This window comes from Pelophylax lessonae (genome assembly GCF_965119305.1).
Source record: "Pelophylax lessonae genome assembly, chromosome: 1".
NCBI lineage: Eukaryota > Metazoa > Chordata > Amphibia > Anura > Ranidae > Pelophylax > Pelophylax lessonae.
In genome coordinates this window covers 673,318,548-673,335,595 of record NC_138768.1, presented here as the reverse complement: position 1 = coordinate 673,335,595, position 17,048 = coordinate 673,318,548, and the positions used below count along the sequence as shown (strand labels likewise).

Below are 17,048 nucleotides of genomic sequence, written 5' to 3'. Positions count from 1 at the left end.
GTAAAAAGCACAGGACTATTTCAAAGTAGTTTTGGGCTAGAGGCCCAACAGTGCTGAATTGTAGGCTTTCAGACTAGGCCCTTGTTGAGTAAGACAACCAATACAGTTTTAACTTCTGTGAGGTGTTTCCTGGGCACCCAAGTTCTTTCTGTAAAAAATGTCAAGTATTACTCAAGAAACTGGGTGGCATAAAGATTCGTTTAAGTGACGATAAGCTCTAGGTGGTCGTCTCCCACAAATACCTTAAAGAAATCCACATAGCTAAAATCTGCAACATTGATATTTATGCCTGTAGAGGCTATAAATGTTGGTATTTGGTGGAGGGGGGGGGGGGGGTGAAAGATCCCACTGGAATACACTGAGCGAGCACAGGAGGGCATATGCCTCTTTAAGTACAGGTACCATACACAAATAAATCAGAAGACTTTTGGCTTAATTATAAAACACTGACACACACAAACACACCCTAAACTGACAAATCACACTACTGTTGACAGGAGCCAACATACCAACAATCAACCCCACACCATAAACCAGTAACAACTTTTTTTGACACCAATATTAACTAGGGACAAGAATGCAAACATTAACAGAAACAACGACACAAACACTAGCAGTGACAGGAACGCTAATGCTGAGATTACCAGTGGCAGGAACACGAACACTAGCTGCGATTGGGCCACTAACACTGACAGGTACATCAACAACAATAATAATAGTAACACTAACCCTAAAGCTGAGACTGTCACTGTTACAAATCCTAACACTGACAGTGATGATTAGTGCCTGATCTAGCTAATGTGAACTGAGGTGAAATGATTTTATATTATACTGTTACACACCAACACACCCCCCTTTACAAATTGTCACAGATACAAAGTATCTTGTCTTCTTCACAGATATTCTGGAGGAGAACGATACTAGGGAGGTGTTTTTACAGCTTTACCATTCAGTGATTCCTGTGATTGGCTGCCACAGTGATCACATGATTGTAGCCAGTTTCTCATGCCTCCCAATCACTAGTCCAAGACCCAATACTGTCACTGATGCTGTCATCCCAATCTCTGTGCTGGGGGCTTGCTGCTAGCCTGAACACATGTAAGACTATATGCAGCCCCATGGATTAAAACCTACTTCCACAGGTGCACATATGTATACACTCGCCAGGAAGGGTTAAAAATCTTTAATGTTAAAGCGGTAGTATACTCAGTACTTCCATATCTGAAAATCCAATCAACGCCAGTAACATGTAATTTTCAATCAAATATCATGTAAACAATCTATTATAAGTTTTCCTTACAATTCTAATTTCTTTCGTTCCTGTCGGTATTTTGTCGGGTTGTGCTTGCTGTGGTTTCAGTCTGCTGAGCAGTGCGGTATTTCCGCCCAGTGTGTCTAGTGTTCGGAAATCCCGTGCATGTGCAGTAGACGCCGAAACCAAGCCTCGTTTTGGGTTCATTAACCATTTGGACAGCCAATAGGAGGCTGTCCACTATCGCCCTTCTGCACAATTGCTCACCTCCCTCGGAGTCTAGCGTGAGCACGGGGCTGACGTCCAGCAGAGGAAATGACGCAGCCCCGGCATAGACCCTGCATTATTCCGGCAGCATCATTAGCTTGCCGGAAAATCAGAGTACACAGAGCATGCGCGGGTGACATCATTGACCCGACCGAACAAAATAGAAAGAGAATGGCTGAAGTGACAGGCAGGAGAAAAGGTTAGTCCTGTCATACTGACACTTAGGATTTATATTGTGCAAAGTAGCGAAAATGAGTATACTACCGCTTTAAGGTTTAAACAATTGCAAATTGAATGTGTGTACTGAATACAGCAAATCAACAATGTGCATTACAGTTGTATGTAAAACCTAGGTAAAGCTAATATTTTCTGATGCAATTATTTAGAGACATATTTTAAGACAGTATGAAATAAAGTAATTTACCAGAGGATAAGCGCCTAATAATGGGATGAACTCCACACTGTGCAAGTGACTTAAGTTGCTGGTTCTCAGACTGAAATTAAATTTGAGAAATGTCAAAATTAAAATAGTTTTTCTTAAGCAAAATGCTAGAAACATATAGAAAAAGACCACCAATGAATATGAGATATAGGATTGGTCTACATAACAAAAAATACTATAGCCATTGTGCTGTTGTGAACAGCACCCTGGTGGATACGGCACAGGAATATCAAGAACCTTTTTCTTTTTTTCTTTTTTTAACATAATACTGCATAGATAATTCTTGCAAGTGCCGAAAACTGTATGCCAATTTTTTTTTTATCCTAACATTCAAAAGTTAGAAGTAGATCATCCATTCTACACATTGTCAGCATCATCAACTGCTTCTCAAAATCTTCCCGACCAGGCTTGTGCATAAGCTGTGCACTCCCTTTTATTCCCATGAAGAGTTTGTACTCCCCCAGAACAAAGCACAAGCCCTTCAAATTAATAAACAGACAGTACAGAGTGCATGGGTGGCCCACCTAGGAAGATTTTGACAAGCGCTTGGAGAAGCCAGCAAGAAGCACGACTAATATTCTAGGACAAGTGAGTAAAAGGCTAGGGTTACATTGTCACAAAAACAATTAAATTCCCCCACCAGCCCCCCTCAACTGGAAAAGAAATAAAAGAAGACAACACTGTATACATTCTTTAGATTTAGCAGCCTTTGCCAGTGCTGTGACATTGCAAGTTATTCCTTTTGAAGTTTGAGACTAAAGGTCTTTACGACAGAACCGAAGGGCACTCACATAATGCTGTATAACAGTCACTCAGTGCAGCAGTTCCTTAAATCCAGGCCACTTTGACCATGCACCCTCAAGCATGTCCACAACAGACTAGGCTCACAAGAGGTGGGTTGAATGATGATGTTCATCTTTCAACCCAATGGAGAAGTGCCATTTAGTGGCCAGAAACCAATAACTGGGGGACACAGAATAAAGGTGAGTGCTGTGGGATTTTTTTCTTCTAACCTTACTGGGCATATGATTGGCATGTCTCTAGGTTTTAATGCCACAACCGGGAAAAAAAAAACCCACCCTCTAAACTAATGTTTGGGCCAGTATGTGCCCAGAGACAAATGCCTGAAGACCAGCATTCCAGCCAATCGTCCCTGTGTGGTAGCAGCAGAGCTGTATGGGACACTTGTGTCCTCTGCCTGCAGCTAAATGCCAGAGCCTCATGCACCAGGGCTAAATGGCCAAGTGTGCATGGGAAATTACTATATATATATATATATATATATATATATATATATATATATATATATATATATATAAAATTAGAGCTGCGCGATTCTAGGTAGAATGAGAATCACAATTTTTTTTGCTTAGAATAAAGATCACGATTCTCAGGATTCTCAGCGTAACATATTTTACATTATACAAAAAAAATTGGGCTAACTTTACTGTTTAGTTTAATTAAAGTTTATTTTGTTCCCAAAAAACAGTTTGAAAGACTTGTGCGCAAACACAGTGTGACCTAAAAGATTCCAACCATTGCCATTTTATTCTCTAGGGTCTCTACTTAAAAAAAAGAAAAAGGAATTTTCTAAAAAAAACAAAAAAACAAAAAAACAAACGATGTCTTACAGTAAAATCATTTTCGCTGAGGTTCACTGACGGACACAATGTCTTCTAGACCATTGAGCTTTATGCTGCTCTCTCTAGGAGTAGGACTAGGGGGAAACCTTTTTGGTTACGCCCCTGAGGCAGTCACAGAGGGTATACCATCACTTCCTGCTATAGGACTTCAGTTTCTAACAAGCAGTGTTAAAAACACATAACTCAACCCAACAGAGGGGCAGGTGCTGTGTCCTTCAGTGAACCTCAGAGAAAAGGATTTTACGGTTAGACAAAAATCAAGTTTTCTCTTTCGTTTAGTGACGGACACAGCTCCATGTCTTCTAGACCATTGGGATGTCCCAAAGCAGTGCCACGAGGGGTGGGAAAAACACAGCAAGAGATACAATTACAAACAAGGCTAAAAATAGCCGGAGGTAAAACAGAAGCTCAACCAGGAACAACTGGAGCTCACCACCAGGAAAAAAATACACCCTCAAGAGGCGGGAGCCTCTGCAGCCTGCAAATCTTTGCAGTCAAAAGCAGCATCCAAAGATGCAAGTACATCCGCCTTATGAAACTTTGTGAATGTGTGTACAGACGACCACATAGCCGCCTTGCACACCTGAACCACTGATGCCTGATGACGGAAGGCCCAGGAGGCACTAAGCGCACTCGTAGAATGCGCTTTAACAGGGAAAGGAGGAACCTGACCCTTGATGGAATAGGCCTGCACCACCGTCTGCCTGATCCACTTGGAAATGGTCGCAGCAGTTGCAGCCTGCCCCTTACGAGGTCCATCCATAAGAACAAAGATGTCGATTTTCGAATAAGTTCAGTCACCGCCAGGTACACCCAAATCACCCTGACCACAACCAAGGAATGCAAGGCAATTTCCATAGAATGTTTCGGCTTGGGACAGGACGGCAACACAATATCTTCATTCAAATGAAACCCCAAGACAACCTTAGGAAGAAATGCCTTACAGGGTTGCAACATCACTTTGTCCCTATGAATCAGCAGGGAAGGGGACCGACAGGGCAACACAGCCAACTCCGACACCCTACGTGCGGAAGTAATAGCGACTAAGAAAGTCACCTTCTATGACAGAGTAAGCAGAGGAAGTTCTCAAATACTTTCAAAGTGAGGCTTTTGAAGCACCGACAGTAGCAAATTGAGGTCCCACGGAGGCACCAGGGATCTCACCGGCGGAGCCAGCTGCTGAAATCCCTGCACAAAAGTGTGAACCAAGGACTGCGCCGCTAACGGTCTTTGGAAAAATTTAGCCAAAGCAGAAACCTGGCCCTTAATGGTGCCCAGAGCCAAAAGCTGGTCTACACCTAGTTGTAGAGACTCCAACAGGCGAAACACAGAAAAAGAACGCCACACTCACACCAAGTAATGTACGCCTCCCAAACTCGATGATAAACCTTCCTGGGAGGTAGATTTCCTAGCTTTCAACAGTGTAGGAAGCACTGACCCTGACAGCCCTCTGTCTTTCAGCACCTGGCTTTCAATAGCCAAGCCATTAAAGCCAGTGACTGTAAAGCAGGATGGAAGATTGGACCCTGAGACAGATCTTCCCTGAGAGAAAGTTTCCAAGGGACGTCTACCAGCAACCTTACCAGGCCCGAGTACCAAGACCGGCGAGGCCAGACTGGTGCCATCGGAATGACTGGAATCCCTTCTACCTCGATTTTACATAGCAGTCAACAAAAGTTGTATTGGAGGAAAGGTGTAAATCAGACGATACTGACCCTAAGGGGCCACTAGGGTGTCTGCAGCTTCGGTCAGAGGATCCCGGGATCTTGACACGAACCTCTGCACCTTCCTGTTGATACGGGAGGCCAGCAGGTCAACATTGCGGGTCCCCCACCGAAGGCACAGTTGATGAAATACCTCCGGGTGAAGAGACAACTCTCCCTGATCTAACGTCTGCCGACTGAGATAGTCCGCTTGCCAATTCTCTACCCCTAGAATGTACACAGCAGAGAGGGCCGGAACATATTGTTCTGCCCACCTCAAGATACCGGTCACTTCCTGGGCCGCCAGGGCACTCCTTGTGCCCCCTTGATGATTGACATATGCCATGGCCGTAGCATTGTCCGATAGCATCCGCACGGGGTGTCCCTGCAGAAGATCCGTCCATTGAGACAGACAAAGTCTGATTGCCCGAACTTCTAGGTTGTTGATCGGCAGCCTGAACTCCTCGAGTCCAAACCCCTTGGGTCGAGTACATTCCCAAGACACCTCCCCATCTGGACAGACTGGCATCTGTGGTGATCACAGTCCAATATAGGGGAAGAAAGGATTTTCCCCAGACGAAGGGCCGGGGAATGGAGCCACCATAGCAGAGACTCCCTCGAACCCCAACTCCGCAGGTTCAAATTGTCCAAAGACAGCCAATCCTTGTTCCATTTGGTCAGAATCTCCCTTTGCAGAGGTCTGGTATGGAACTGCACAAACAGAACCGCCTCGAAGGTGGAACCCATCAAACCCAAGTCCCAAATCAAAGACTCTGCACGCAGAAGCAGATCATCCAGGTAACCCAGTACCGCTGACCCTTTCAGTCGTAGCAAGGCCAGAACTTTAGGCCAAAACCTTTGTGAACCCCCAAAAAGCTGAAGCAAGACCAAAAGGTAATGGCATGAAATGATAGTGCTCCTCGCCCACAGCAAACCGAAGAAAACGCTGATGCTCGACATATATTGGAATATGAAGGTAAGCATCCTTGAGATCGATAGAAGGCAGAAGATCCCCTTGATGAAGGAAAGCTACTACCATGCGAATGGACTCCATCCGAAATTTCTGAACCTGCCGAAAGTAGTTCAGAACCTTGAGATCCAAGATCGGACGAACCTTGCCTTCCTTCCTGGGAACTGCAAACAGATTAGAATAAAATCCTTGAAAACGTTCCGACTCTGGAACCGGCACAATAACTACTTGTGCCAACAGGTCCTGCACTGCCCCCTAGAGGCACTGTAGCCGCTCGTGAGACAGGCGCAAGTTGGAAGGAAAGAACCTTGCCGGAGGACCGAAACTCGATCTTGTAACTGTACTGAATCAACTTGTTTACCCATCTGTCCTGAATGAGCAAGGTCCACAGATCCGGAAAAAGGCAAAGGCCCCCACCCCTGAAGCAAACGAGGGCGCCCCTTCAGGCTGGTGAAGGCTTGTCTGTGGAACCAGAAGTGCTGTGACCAAAGGGCTGCGACTCTGATCACGACTGCAGTCCTGACCAGGACTATGCGACCTCACAAGGTATTTTACTCACCGGCCAGCCCCCCATCCAGTGGGGCTATGTTGCGGCAAACCTAGTGAGGAGCTAATAGTTGGTCGCACTCGCAGGCCAGACAGGGAAGACCATAACGATCTAGGATATCCAGTGCGTCGCCCAGTCCGAAAAAATAAAAGAAAAGTAAAAAAATTACATTTAAAAAGCAAAAAATGCCAGGACCGCAGATGCCAGCAGAGAGACAGGTCCTCACTCCTGACGACTAAGCAGAAAAAAACTGAAGTCTTCTAGCAGGAAGTGATGGTATACCCTCAAGGACTGCCTCAGGGGCGTAACCAAAAAGGTTTCCGCCTAGTCCTACTTCTAGAGAGAGCAGCACAAGCCCAATGGTCTAGAACAGTGGTCCTCAACTCCGGTCCTCGGGGCCCACTAACAGGCCAAGTTTGCAAGACAACTAAATTACATCACAGGTGATCTCATTTGCTGCTCAGTGATTGCAGTATTCTAGTTTGCATCTCCCCAAGGTAATACTTAAAATCTGGCCTGTTAGTGGGCACCTAGGACTGGAGTTGAGGACCACTGGTCTAGAAGACATGGCGCTGTGTCCGTCAGTGAACAAAAGAGAAATACTGATTTTAACTTGTAAGCAACAAATGTCAAAAAAAGCCTTAGTCTTTAAGAGGTTAAACTGTCCTTACTTACAAATGGAAGTTCATTCCTTTGATCTAAAAATGAAAAGATACATAGTAAGGCTCCATTCACACTACCGCGACTTGTCAGCCTGACAAGTTGCGGTCCCTCGCGGTCCATGCAGTGCTACAGGACCCGTTCTAATAGGAGCGACACAAGTCGCTCCGATTTAGAAAAAGGGTCCTGTACTACCTCGGAGCGACTTGCATAGACATTCATTATATGGAGTCCGTGCAAGTCGCGCCGAAGTTGCGGTGCATGGGACTTCAGGCTCGGTTTCCACTAGTGCGGCTACGAAGTCGTGCTCCTTCTAGCACGACTTCGTAGCGAAAGTAAACTGCGGCTTCAGTGAGACATGTCCCTCATATATAGAGGGAAGTCGCACTGAAGCCGGCTCAAAAGTAGTGCACGATCTACTTTTGAAGTCGCCGCAACTGAAGCCGCGGCAGTGGAAACGGGCCCCATTGAAAACAATGGGTTTCGACTTGCTGTGCGACTTGACATGTGTCAAGTCGCACCGCAAGTCGCACTAGTGGAAACCGAGCCTGAGCCCTGGTTCACACTTGTGCGAGTGCCGGGTTCGCATGTAATGTCGGAGCGCACTGCTCCTTCATTACATGCGATCGGCTGTGCGGTGCGAGTTTAGCCATACAGTTTGTATGGCTAAATTCGCACTGCACCCGCAGCAAACACGCACAGGGACCCTTTTTGGAAGCCGCATCAGGATCGGATCGTACAGCGGTTCACACTTGTGCGATCCGATCCTGTGCGAACTGCACGATCCCACTGCGATATGCGATCAAACTAGGGGTGTCGTTAAGATTACATTGACACCCCCAGCGTATCGCATATGGCAGTGTGAACTGCCGGGGGTGCGTGTGCGATGCGGGAACAGGCTGCGGATTCGCAGCCTTCCCGCACTCGCATAAGTGTGAACTGGGGCTAAAAGGTCGCCCCCGAAGTTGTGCAGAAGTCATGCCGCTGCAGTGTGAATGCGGTCTAAAGCATTGTATTTATAGTTATCTAGCAGCCGTAACAATATTGATAAACATTTGCCGGGCTCTTTTTTATTTTGACAGCTGTGAGTGAGCAGAGAACAGCTTTGTAAGAATGAAGGACAAGCTGTTTTAAAATCGTGGGGGGGAATGAATCAAGATTGCAAATTTTTAAACGATTAATCGTGCAGCTCTAATAAAATAAAATTGGAAAGCTTTCAGTATTTTCCTTTTTTACATACAGTTATATGCTATATTTTGAAGCATACTGCACCTGGGCTGCCCTGGCAGAGGAAAGATTCTAGCATTTATGTTGAAAGGGCTCAGCTGCCTGTATGCAAGGATCCTAAAGGCCCAGCTTTTGGTCAGATGGCAAGCTATTCAAAAGTAGTGGTTTTATTTTCAATACCAATCGAAATTCATTTTTATTTAAATTCTGTATGCGCACCACTATCTTTAAGAACACGTTAGGTGTCTGCATAAAAGACATGAAAACACATTGTCTCACAATCAAAGTTGTTTGAATATGCTAGTATTCTCTCCAATTCACTCTCTGCTGGTAAATTCTCTGACAATTCAAAGAAAGTTTGGAAGCAGACAAAGTAGCAAGGTGAGCACCACAACACACTTTGCCTGAACACAAGCTTAAAGCGGTGTTTCAGCCTCACCCCCTCCCCCTCCAAAAATGAAAAGTCAGCAGCTACACATACTGTAGCTGCTGACTATTAATATTAGGACATTTACCTGTCCTGAAGTCCAGCGATGTCTGCACCGCAGCCGATGTTTCCATCGGCTGTCGGGTGCTGCCGCCGCCATTGCCGGTGAGGGAACCCGGGAATGAAGCCTTGCGGCTTCACGGGCGGGTCCCTAATGCGCACGCGCGAAGAGCGCTGCGCATTCAGATTGGTTCGGCGGCGGGGGAAGGAGGAGGGGGCCAAACTTCAGAGGGACAGTGCCGCGGCGACGGCTCCCGGAAATGGGGAGGGGTACCTGCAAAAACAGGTACCCATTCCCCCCTCCCCCTGAAAGGTGCCAAATGTGGCACCGAAGGGGGGGGGGGGTGAGCGGAAGTAGAACTGCAGGCAAAACTTTTTTTTTTTTGTTTTTTTGGATAGAGCAAGGGAGGGTAATAACCACGGACAGATTTTTAGTTTTTTTGCCATCTGTATCTCATTGCAGAGATTTCCTTTCACGTCCTGTCCCATACACAAAACAGAAATTGTGAGGAATTCAAAGGAAACTAAGGTCACCAGAACTTGTGTCCCCATTAGAAGATTTCCCTGTATTACTTTTCTGGGGACAACCCAAAATTCGAGATTTTCTTTTATTTTCAGTTTCAATAATGGACAAATGGAAAGGGTAAATTTCCTTAACGGAGGCGCAGACAGCAATAAAAACTGACAGGTGTTCCAATTCCTCTCCATTCTGTCCAAAACGAAAAAAAAATGTTGTCACCTTTAGTGATAATTTAACTATATTTACCCTCCATACCGTTAGCCCTGCACCTTTTTCTTTTTAACTAAACAAAAAGCACAACTCTGAAGTTCAAGACAGGAAACATACTCACAGGGCCAGCATAGTGGATCAGCACAGGAATCTCAAATGTAACACCTAATGAGGTAACTATCGTAATGTTGGTCAACAAATTCAATGGCAATTCTTTGGCTTGGATCTTCCATGTAAATATGTTCCAGCAGCCAGGAGGTATAGTAAACAAGTGAGTGAAATTAAGTATCTGTAATTGGAAAAGAAAATAGTAGGTAATGATCCATGATGCTAGAAGTGTTATGAGGTGATCACCCTTGTTATATTCTTTCATGCAAAACATCTAACAAATCTAAAAAGTACTACAAGTGTGAGAAATTCAGTTGTATGTGGAAATTTAGTATTTAGTGTGAAAGTAAAGCATGGTAATACATGTGAAGACAGGCAGTGATCAATACAGAAGATATCAGACTGTAGGTGACCTCTGCCTCATTAATAGCAGTTGCCATATATCTGTTCCTTGAAATCCAGTTTGGTTTAATGGGAACACCTCTTAAGCAACATTGGAGTTTGGCTCTCAGGAAAAAAAAAAAAAAAACACTTGAGGCTAATTATGCCAAGTACTGAACTATAAGAATTATAAGAATGAACAAATTGGTGACCTGGAGTAAGGCTGCGGTTTTGGTTTAGGAAGAAAATAAAATTAAACCACAATACCTTGAAAATTCCCCTGACTTGCTCTGGCACAAACACATCACTGAGACTGATCTGAAAGTTAAGATGACTTTCTAGCCACATGGACCATAATCCAAGAGGGTCCTGAAGTTGCTGCATGTAAAATGATATTTTTGAAGTATCAAAATTAAGGTACCTGAGGAAAGAATTACAGCTGATGAGACAACATGTCAAACAATAACAGGCATAGAAAATACCAAAATGAGGGGAAAAAATACTCAGGGAAAAAGACATTTCAAAATGCAACAAAAACTTTTCACAAAATCAGAGTAGGTTTTTTTCAGAAAGGTATCTCTAAAGTACTTCAAATTATTTTTTCTAAATGTTAAAAAAACAAACAAAAAAATATTCATACAGTACAGGACACAGGCAGTATATTCAAAGACCCTAGGATGTCCCCAAGCAATTATTCAGCAGGGTGTGCAACAACAGTACTGCACCAACAAAACAGAAGGGGGCCAAAGACCTAACAGAGTGCTGCTGAAAGAACCCTGAGGCCGAAGCTGCTCCTGCAGATACCTGAATAACAACCTGGTAAAACTTGGAGAATGTGTAAACTGAAGACCAAGTTGCAGCCTTATACCTGGTACGCAATGAGTTTTTTTCTTGTTCACCCGAGCAGGGCTGAGGAGCTTGCAAGGATGTTTCTGTACTAACAATGCAATGTTAGTACAGCGATCTCCCTGCTGAGCTATTGTGTTCTGACACGGGGATGGCCGATATTCCCTTGTGTACCAGGCCTAACAAAGCAGAGAAACAGCCATCTGATGTACAGGAAAGCCCCAACAATCTTTTAGAGCAGGGGCATCAAACTCAATTTCATCATGGGCCACATCAGCATTACGGTTCCCCTCAAAGGGCCGGTTGTATCTGTAAGAGTAGATGTCCAGAGCAAGCCCCTCGACCATCAGAAGTCAAGAGCCCCCCATCCTCCCTTACATCACAATGCATCCTCCTTACCTTGTGCTGCTGCGGGGAAGAAGCCGGGATGGAGCTGGGAAGCAGAAAGTGCAGGGTCTAGAGGTGGAGCTGAGGAGGGCAGGAGTCAGCTGCCGGAACGTGCTGAATGGTAAGACCGGAGAGGTAGTGCTGTGGCTGCACATAGATGCATAGGATTTGCAAGAGGAGTCATGTCTTCCTGTCTGCAGACTGCTGAGATGGGGGGGAGAGATGAGCCTCTCTGCGGCTGCAGGGAGAAGTGCAGGATCTGGTGGAGGGAGTTCTGTCCTCTCTACTGCGACAAGTTAGGGGTGGAGGTGAGGGGGGTGCCGCAGCTGCAAGAGAAGTGCACGGGCCACATGATATGGCCTGGAGGGCCGGATTCAGCCCACGGACCTTGTATTTGACATGTGTGTAGCACCCTCCTAGATAGGTGCTAGAAAGGAGAATAGTTTGTTCTGCCTGCTTAACAGGGGAGCAGCAGGCAAATCATAGTCTGCTCCATCTGCTTATCAAGGGAGCCTGATCAGTAGTTATACCTGTTGCATGTGTCCATGTGTGATTCATCTGGGCTGAGGGAGTGTCCCAATAGGGGAGCCTGTTGGACAGTGGAGGAAACCCAGCCAGTGACACACAGGCTTTGTAACTGTCCCAGTGGGTTGGCACAAACAGTGGTTCATCCTGGGATATGTTATAAAAGCCAAGGGCACATGTGACAGGGGGTCTTTAGGTGGGAAGCCAGGTACCAGTAGGAGGGTGACGGCTGTCTCTCCTCTTGTCTGTATGGAAGGTGGTCACAGGCGGTCAGCCTGGTGAGCCAGAAGTGTGGTGCTGAGCCAGGAGGTCCAGTGGATGCTGACAAGTGGAGCTGAAGATGAGCTACCTTGGCAAAAACAGTGTCCGTGAGTACCGGGAAGCTTGCCAGGGGTTTTCCCAGGAAGGGGACCACTCCAGTGGAGAGTTAGTGGACAGGAGCTTGCACACACAGCAAGTGAGAAAGGGGGTGCCAAATTAGGACCCTGAAGAGAAACTATAATAGGATCATATTCTTTATCTTCACTTCAGAGACAAGGTGAAGCAGCGGCCTTGCCACGCACTACAGCTAGGTGTCCTCAGATATGTGCATAGTTCATAGTTGGAGTATCCCCACTCATCCCTTCTCCCATCCCAGTTTTAAATAAAACACAAAAACCAAATCCCCTGGACTGTTCATTGTCTGAGCTAAGCAGTTAAAGTGATACGTTTCCACAGACTCGGGTAACCCAGGGGGGTCCAGAAAGTGCAATTCTCAGCAGTCCTCTAGGGGGCAGTGCTACACGTGTTTTAGAGTATAGGCTCTAACAATGAGAGCCACCGGCCAATAGTGGACTTGGAGGCAAGGTGTCTTTTTCAAGACTGTTGGCAGAACAAACAGGATGTGTATTTTTTGTATACAGTTGGTGGTTTTCAGATAGACGCTGACAGCCCTTAGTATATCCAAACAATGGAGAGCAATTTCCTTGGTGTGTGTGTGTGTGTGTGTGTGTGTGTGTGTGTGTGTGTGTGAGGAGAGCACAAATAAGGTAGCACAATGTCTTCATTAAGGTGGAATGCTGACACTACCTTAGGGAGGAAGGAGGATTTTGGGTGCAAGATTTTGTTCTTGTCAAGGATGTGCATAGACTCCTTAAAAGAGAGAGATCAAGACACATCTGACAAATGGGACAATTACCAAGAAAGCCATTTTGTAGGAGAGATCACCTAAGAGAAATTCCTTAATACAACCCCAATTCCAAAAAAAGTTTGAATGTCAAAAAAAAAAAAAAAAAAAAAACAGATGCAACGATTTGCAATCCTCACAAACCCATATTTTATTCACAATAAAAAATAGAAAACCTATCAAATGTTTAAACTGAGAAAAACTGTGATTTTTGTAAGAACTAAATGTATAATCCTTTTCTCTGAAGTTCGACAGACGCAGCTCCTTATCTTCATGACTCATAGGGTTATGCACCTCCTTCTAGGAATAGGCACTAGGCAGGAAAAAAAAACGTAACCACGCCTATGAGGGCTGTCCCTGCAGGCATAACCCCTCAGACTCTGCAATCATCAGTTTAGTGCCAAGCAGTGTTTAGAAGACAAACTCCATACATCAGAAGAAGAGGGACGGATGCTGCGTCTGTCGAACTTCAGAGAAAAGGATTTTACGGTAAGTTCTTACAAAAATCCAGTTTTCTCTTTTGTTCGACAGACGCAGCTCCTCATCTTCATGACTCATAGGGATGTCCCAAAGCATTATAATCATGAGGGGTGGGAAACAATGAAGAAACAAAAAACATAAGTCCCCACAAAGGCTAAACTTAGCCAACCAGGTAACATGGAGCTCAACCAGGAACAACTGGGGCTCACCCGGAAAAAATTGAACCCTCAAAGAGAAACTAAATTGAGTTCTCTTTTAAAACTGAAGCCTGCAAAACCTTGCGACCAAAAGAAGCATCCGCGGATGCCAACACATCTACCGTGTAGAATTTTGTGAATGTATGCACAGATGACCAAGTTGCCGCTTTGCAAACTTGAAGCATTGACGCCTGATGGCGAAAAACCCAAGAGGCATTCAGCGCTCTCGCAGAATGAGCCTTCATTGGGAAAGGAGGAACCTGACCCCTCAGTGAATAGGCCTGTACCACCGTCTGCCTGATCCATCTGGAAATGGTCACAGCAGACGCAGCCAATCCCTTACGTGGTCCATCAGTAAGGACAAAAAGAGCGTCTGATTTTCTAAAGGACTCAGTGGTCTCTAAATAAACCCTGATCGCCCGAACCATATCCAAAAAAGCAAGGTGTACTCGTTAGGATTCTGAGGTTTAGGGCAAAGTGAAGGCAACATAATGTCTTCATTCAGATGAAAATCAAGAAATCCCCTTAGGAAGGAACGACCGATTAGCTCGAAGTACCACCTTATCCCTGTGTACCACCAGATAAGGTGAGCAGCAAGACAAAGCCGCCAATTCAGATACCCTGCAGGTAGAAGTGATCGCCACCAAGAAGGCAACCTTCGGAGACCACCTTCAGAGACAAAGAAAGCAGCGAAATCTCCCAAATGTATTCAAAAAGGAGGCTTTTGAAGAACAGGTAATAGCCATATGGCGCACTCCCTGGATAAAAGTCCAGATTAGGACATACGTTGCTAATGGGTGTTGACAATATATAGCCAAAGCTGAAACTTGCCCTTTGATAGTACCCAAAGCCAACCACTGTTCAACCCCTTTCTGCAAAAAGGCCAAAACCCTAGCGATAGAAAACAAGCGAGGGAGCACCTTCAGCGATTCACACCATAAAATGTACGATTTCCACGTATGATTGTAGATCTTCCTGGAAGTTGACCTCCTAGCCTTCAAGAGTGTAGGAACCACAGGGTCAGAAAGACCCCCATCTCTCAACACCTGACTTTCAACAGCCATGGCGTTAAAGCCAGCGACTGTAAAGCAGGATGGAAGATCAGACCTTGAGAAAGCAGATCTTCCCTAAGAGGAAGTCTCCAAGAGGCAACGGCGACCAGCTTTATCAGGTCTGCGTACCAACACCGGAGAGGCCAGTCTGGAGCCACCAGAATGTTTTTCACCTCTATCCTGTGCAGAAGCCTCGGCAGGAGTTTCAATGGGGAAAATGCATAAATCAGCCAATACTGACCCCAAGGAGCCGCCAGTGCTTCTGTGGCGTCGGCCAGAGGATCTCGAGACCTGGCTACGTATCTCTGCACCTTATTGCCTCAGAAGTTCCCCACCAAACATACAGGAGGCGGAACACCTCCGGGTGTAGGGACCACTCCCCTGCATCCAACACCTGACGATTCCGGTAATCCGACTGCCAGTTTTCCACACCTGGAATGTGTACAGCAGAAAGGGCTGTAACCAAGATTTCCGCCCAAAACATTTATTGGAAGTTTTCTTCCATTGCCCAGGCACCCTGGGCACAGAGCTTCCCCAGCACCCCGCCTCAGCCCGACAGGGTGGTGTCCGTGGTTACCACTGTCCAAAACAACGGAAGGAAGGAATCCACCACAACAGAGCAGATTTTGTGTTGTGGCTCAACGGAATCACAGAATCCAAGGATTTTGGATCCTTGTTCCATTTTACAAGAATCTCCCTTTGCAAAGGCCTTGTATGGAACTGAGCAAACAGTACCACCTCGAAGGCCGTTACCATCAGACCCAAGGATCGCATGCAAACTCAGAGAGGACAGATTGTTGTCAAACAACAACTGAATCGCCCCCTGCAACTTTTGCAGCTTGTCCAGGGGAAGAAAAACCCTTGCCAAGGCTGAATCCAGAGTCAAGCCCAGATAATACAGTCTCAGAACTGGAGTCAGCACGGATTTCTTGAAATTGATGTTCCAACCAAACTCCTGCAGAGTTCTGACCGGGTTGATCAGATCCCCTAACAAGGCTGAATGAGAGAGTTCGCTCTAAACAGGAGATCATCCAGGTGCCCCAGTACCGCAATCCCCTGCCGGCGCCGCAGTGCTAATACCGGTGCTAGAACCTTGGTAAACACTCTGGGAGCGGAGGCGAGACCAAAGGGTAACGCCACAAATTGATAAGGCTTCTCTGCGATCGTGAAGCGAAGAAACTGCTGGTATCCAGCGTAGATAGGGATGTGTAGATATGCGTCCTTAGTATCTATGGAGGCTAAAAAATCTCCCCGATGCAGAGACGCTACTACCGTGCGAATGGACTCCATCCGAAACCTTTGTACACATACGAAGCGGTTCAGAGCCTTGAGATCCAGGATGGGACGCACCTTGCCTTCTTTTCTGGGCACGGTGAATAGGTTCAAATGAAACCCCTGAAAATGTTCCCTAGCGGGAACCGACACAATCACTTCACGTGTACCGCCCCTCGCAAGTCCCTTAACCGGATTGGGGATAATTGAAGATTGGATGGGAAGAACCTGTCCGACGGACGAGACCGGAATTCAGTTTTGTATCCTAATCGGATCAGTTTATGAACCCATTTGTCCTGAATCAAGGAAGTCCCCCCACCCCAGACTCGGGTGAGGGCGCCCCTTCATGCAGCCGAGGACTTATCTGCAGGTCCAGATTGGCCGGACTTAGATTTTTTTCCGACCATGTCTTTTTGGAACCCCCTAAACGCTTTTGCTTTCTCTTCTCTCTTATCCATGTTCATTTCCGTTTCACAGCCAGGTTGACTGCTGGACTCTTTCACAAGCAGTTGCAATTGCAATTTTAGCCGCCAAAAGCAAAGTATATCAAGGTTTGAGTGTGTCCAGGAATCCCTTTGATTGATTCATTAAGAAGGGCAACTTTAGGTTTTTGGCTAATTTTTATCATATAGTGACCAAATAAACTAGGGCATGGACTCTCACCCAAAAACTTTTGACCATAGAATACGTCCACCATGTGTGGTGCA

At 45.8% G+C, this 17,048-nt stretch overlaps 1 protein-coding gene across 1 annotated transcript in view; it reads right to left on the bottom strand.

The window, feature by feature from the left end:
* Nucleotides 1-17,048, bottom strand: part of TMEM131L (transmembrane 131 like) — a 267,525-nt gene that overhangs the window by 135,884 nt on the left and 114,593 nt on the right. Inside the window, exons 13-15 of the mRNA XM_082263743.1 lie at nucleotides 10,685-10,838; nucleotides 10,017-10,217; nucleotides 1,944-2,013 (exon numbers count right to left, since the gene is read on the bottom strand). Coding sequence (XP_082119869.1) covers nucleotides 1,944-2,013; nucleotides 10,017-10,217; nucleotides 10,685-10,838 — 425 coding nt within the window. The remainder of the gene's footprint in view (nucleotides 1-1,943; nucleotides 2,014-10,016; nucleotides 10,218-10,684; nucleotides 10,839-17,048) is intronic.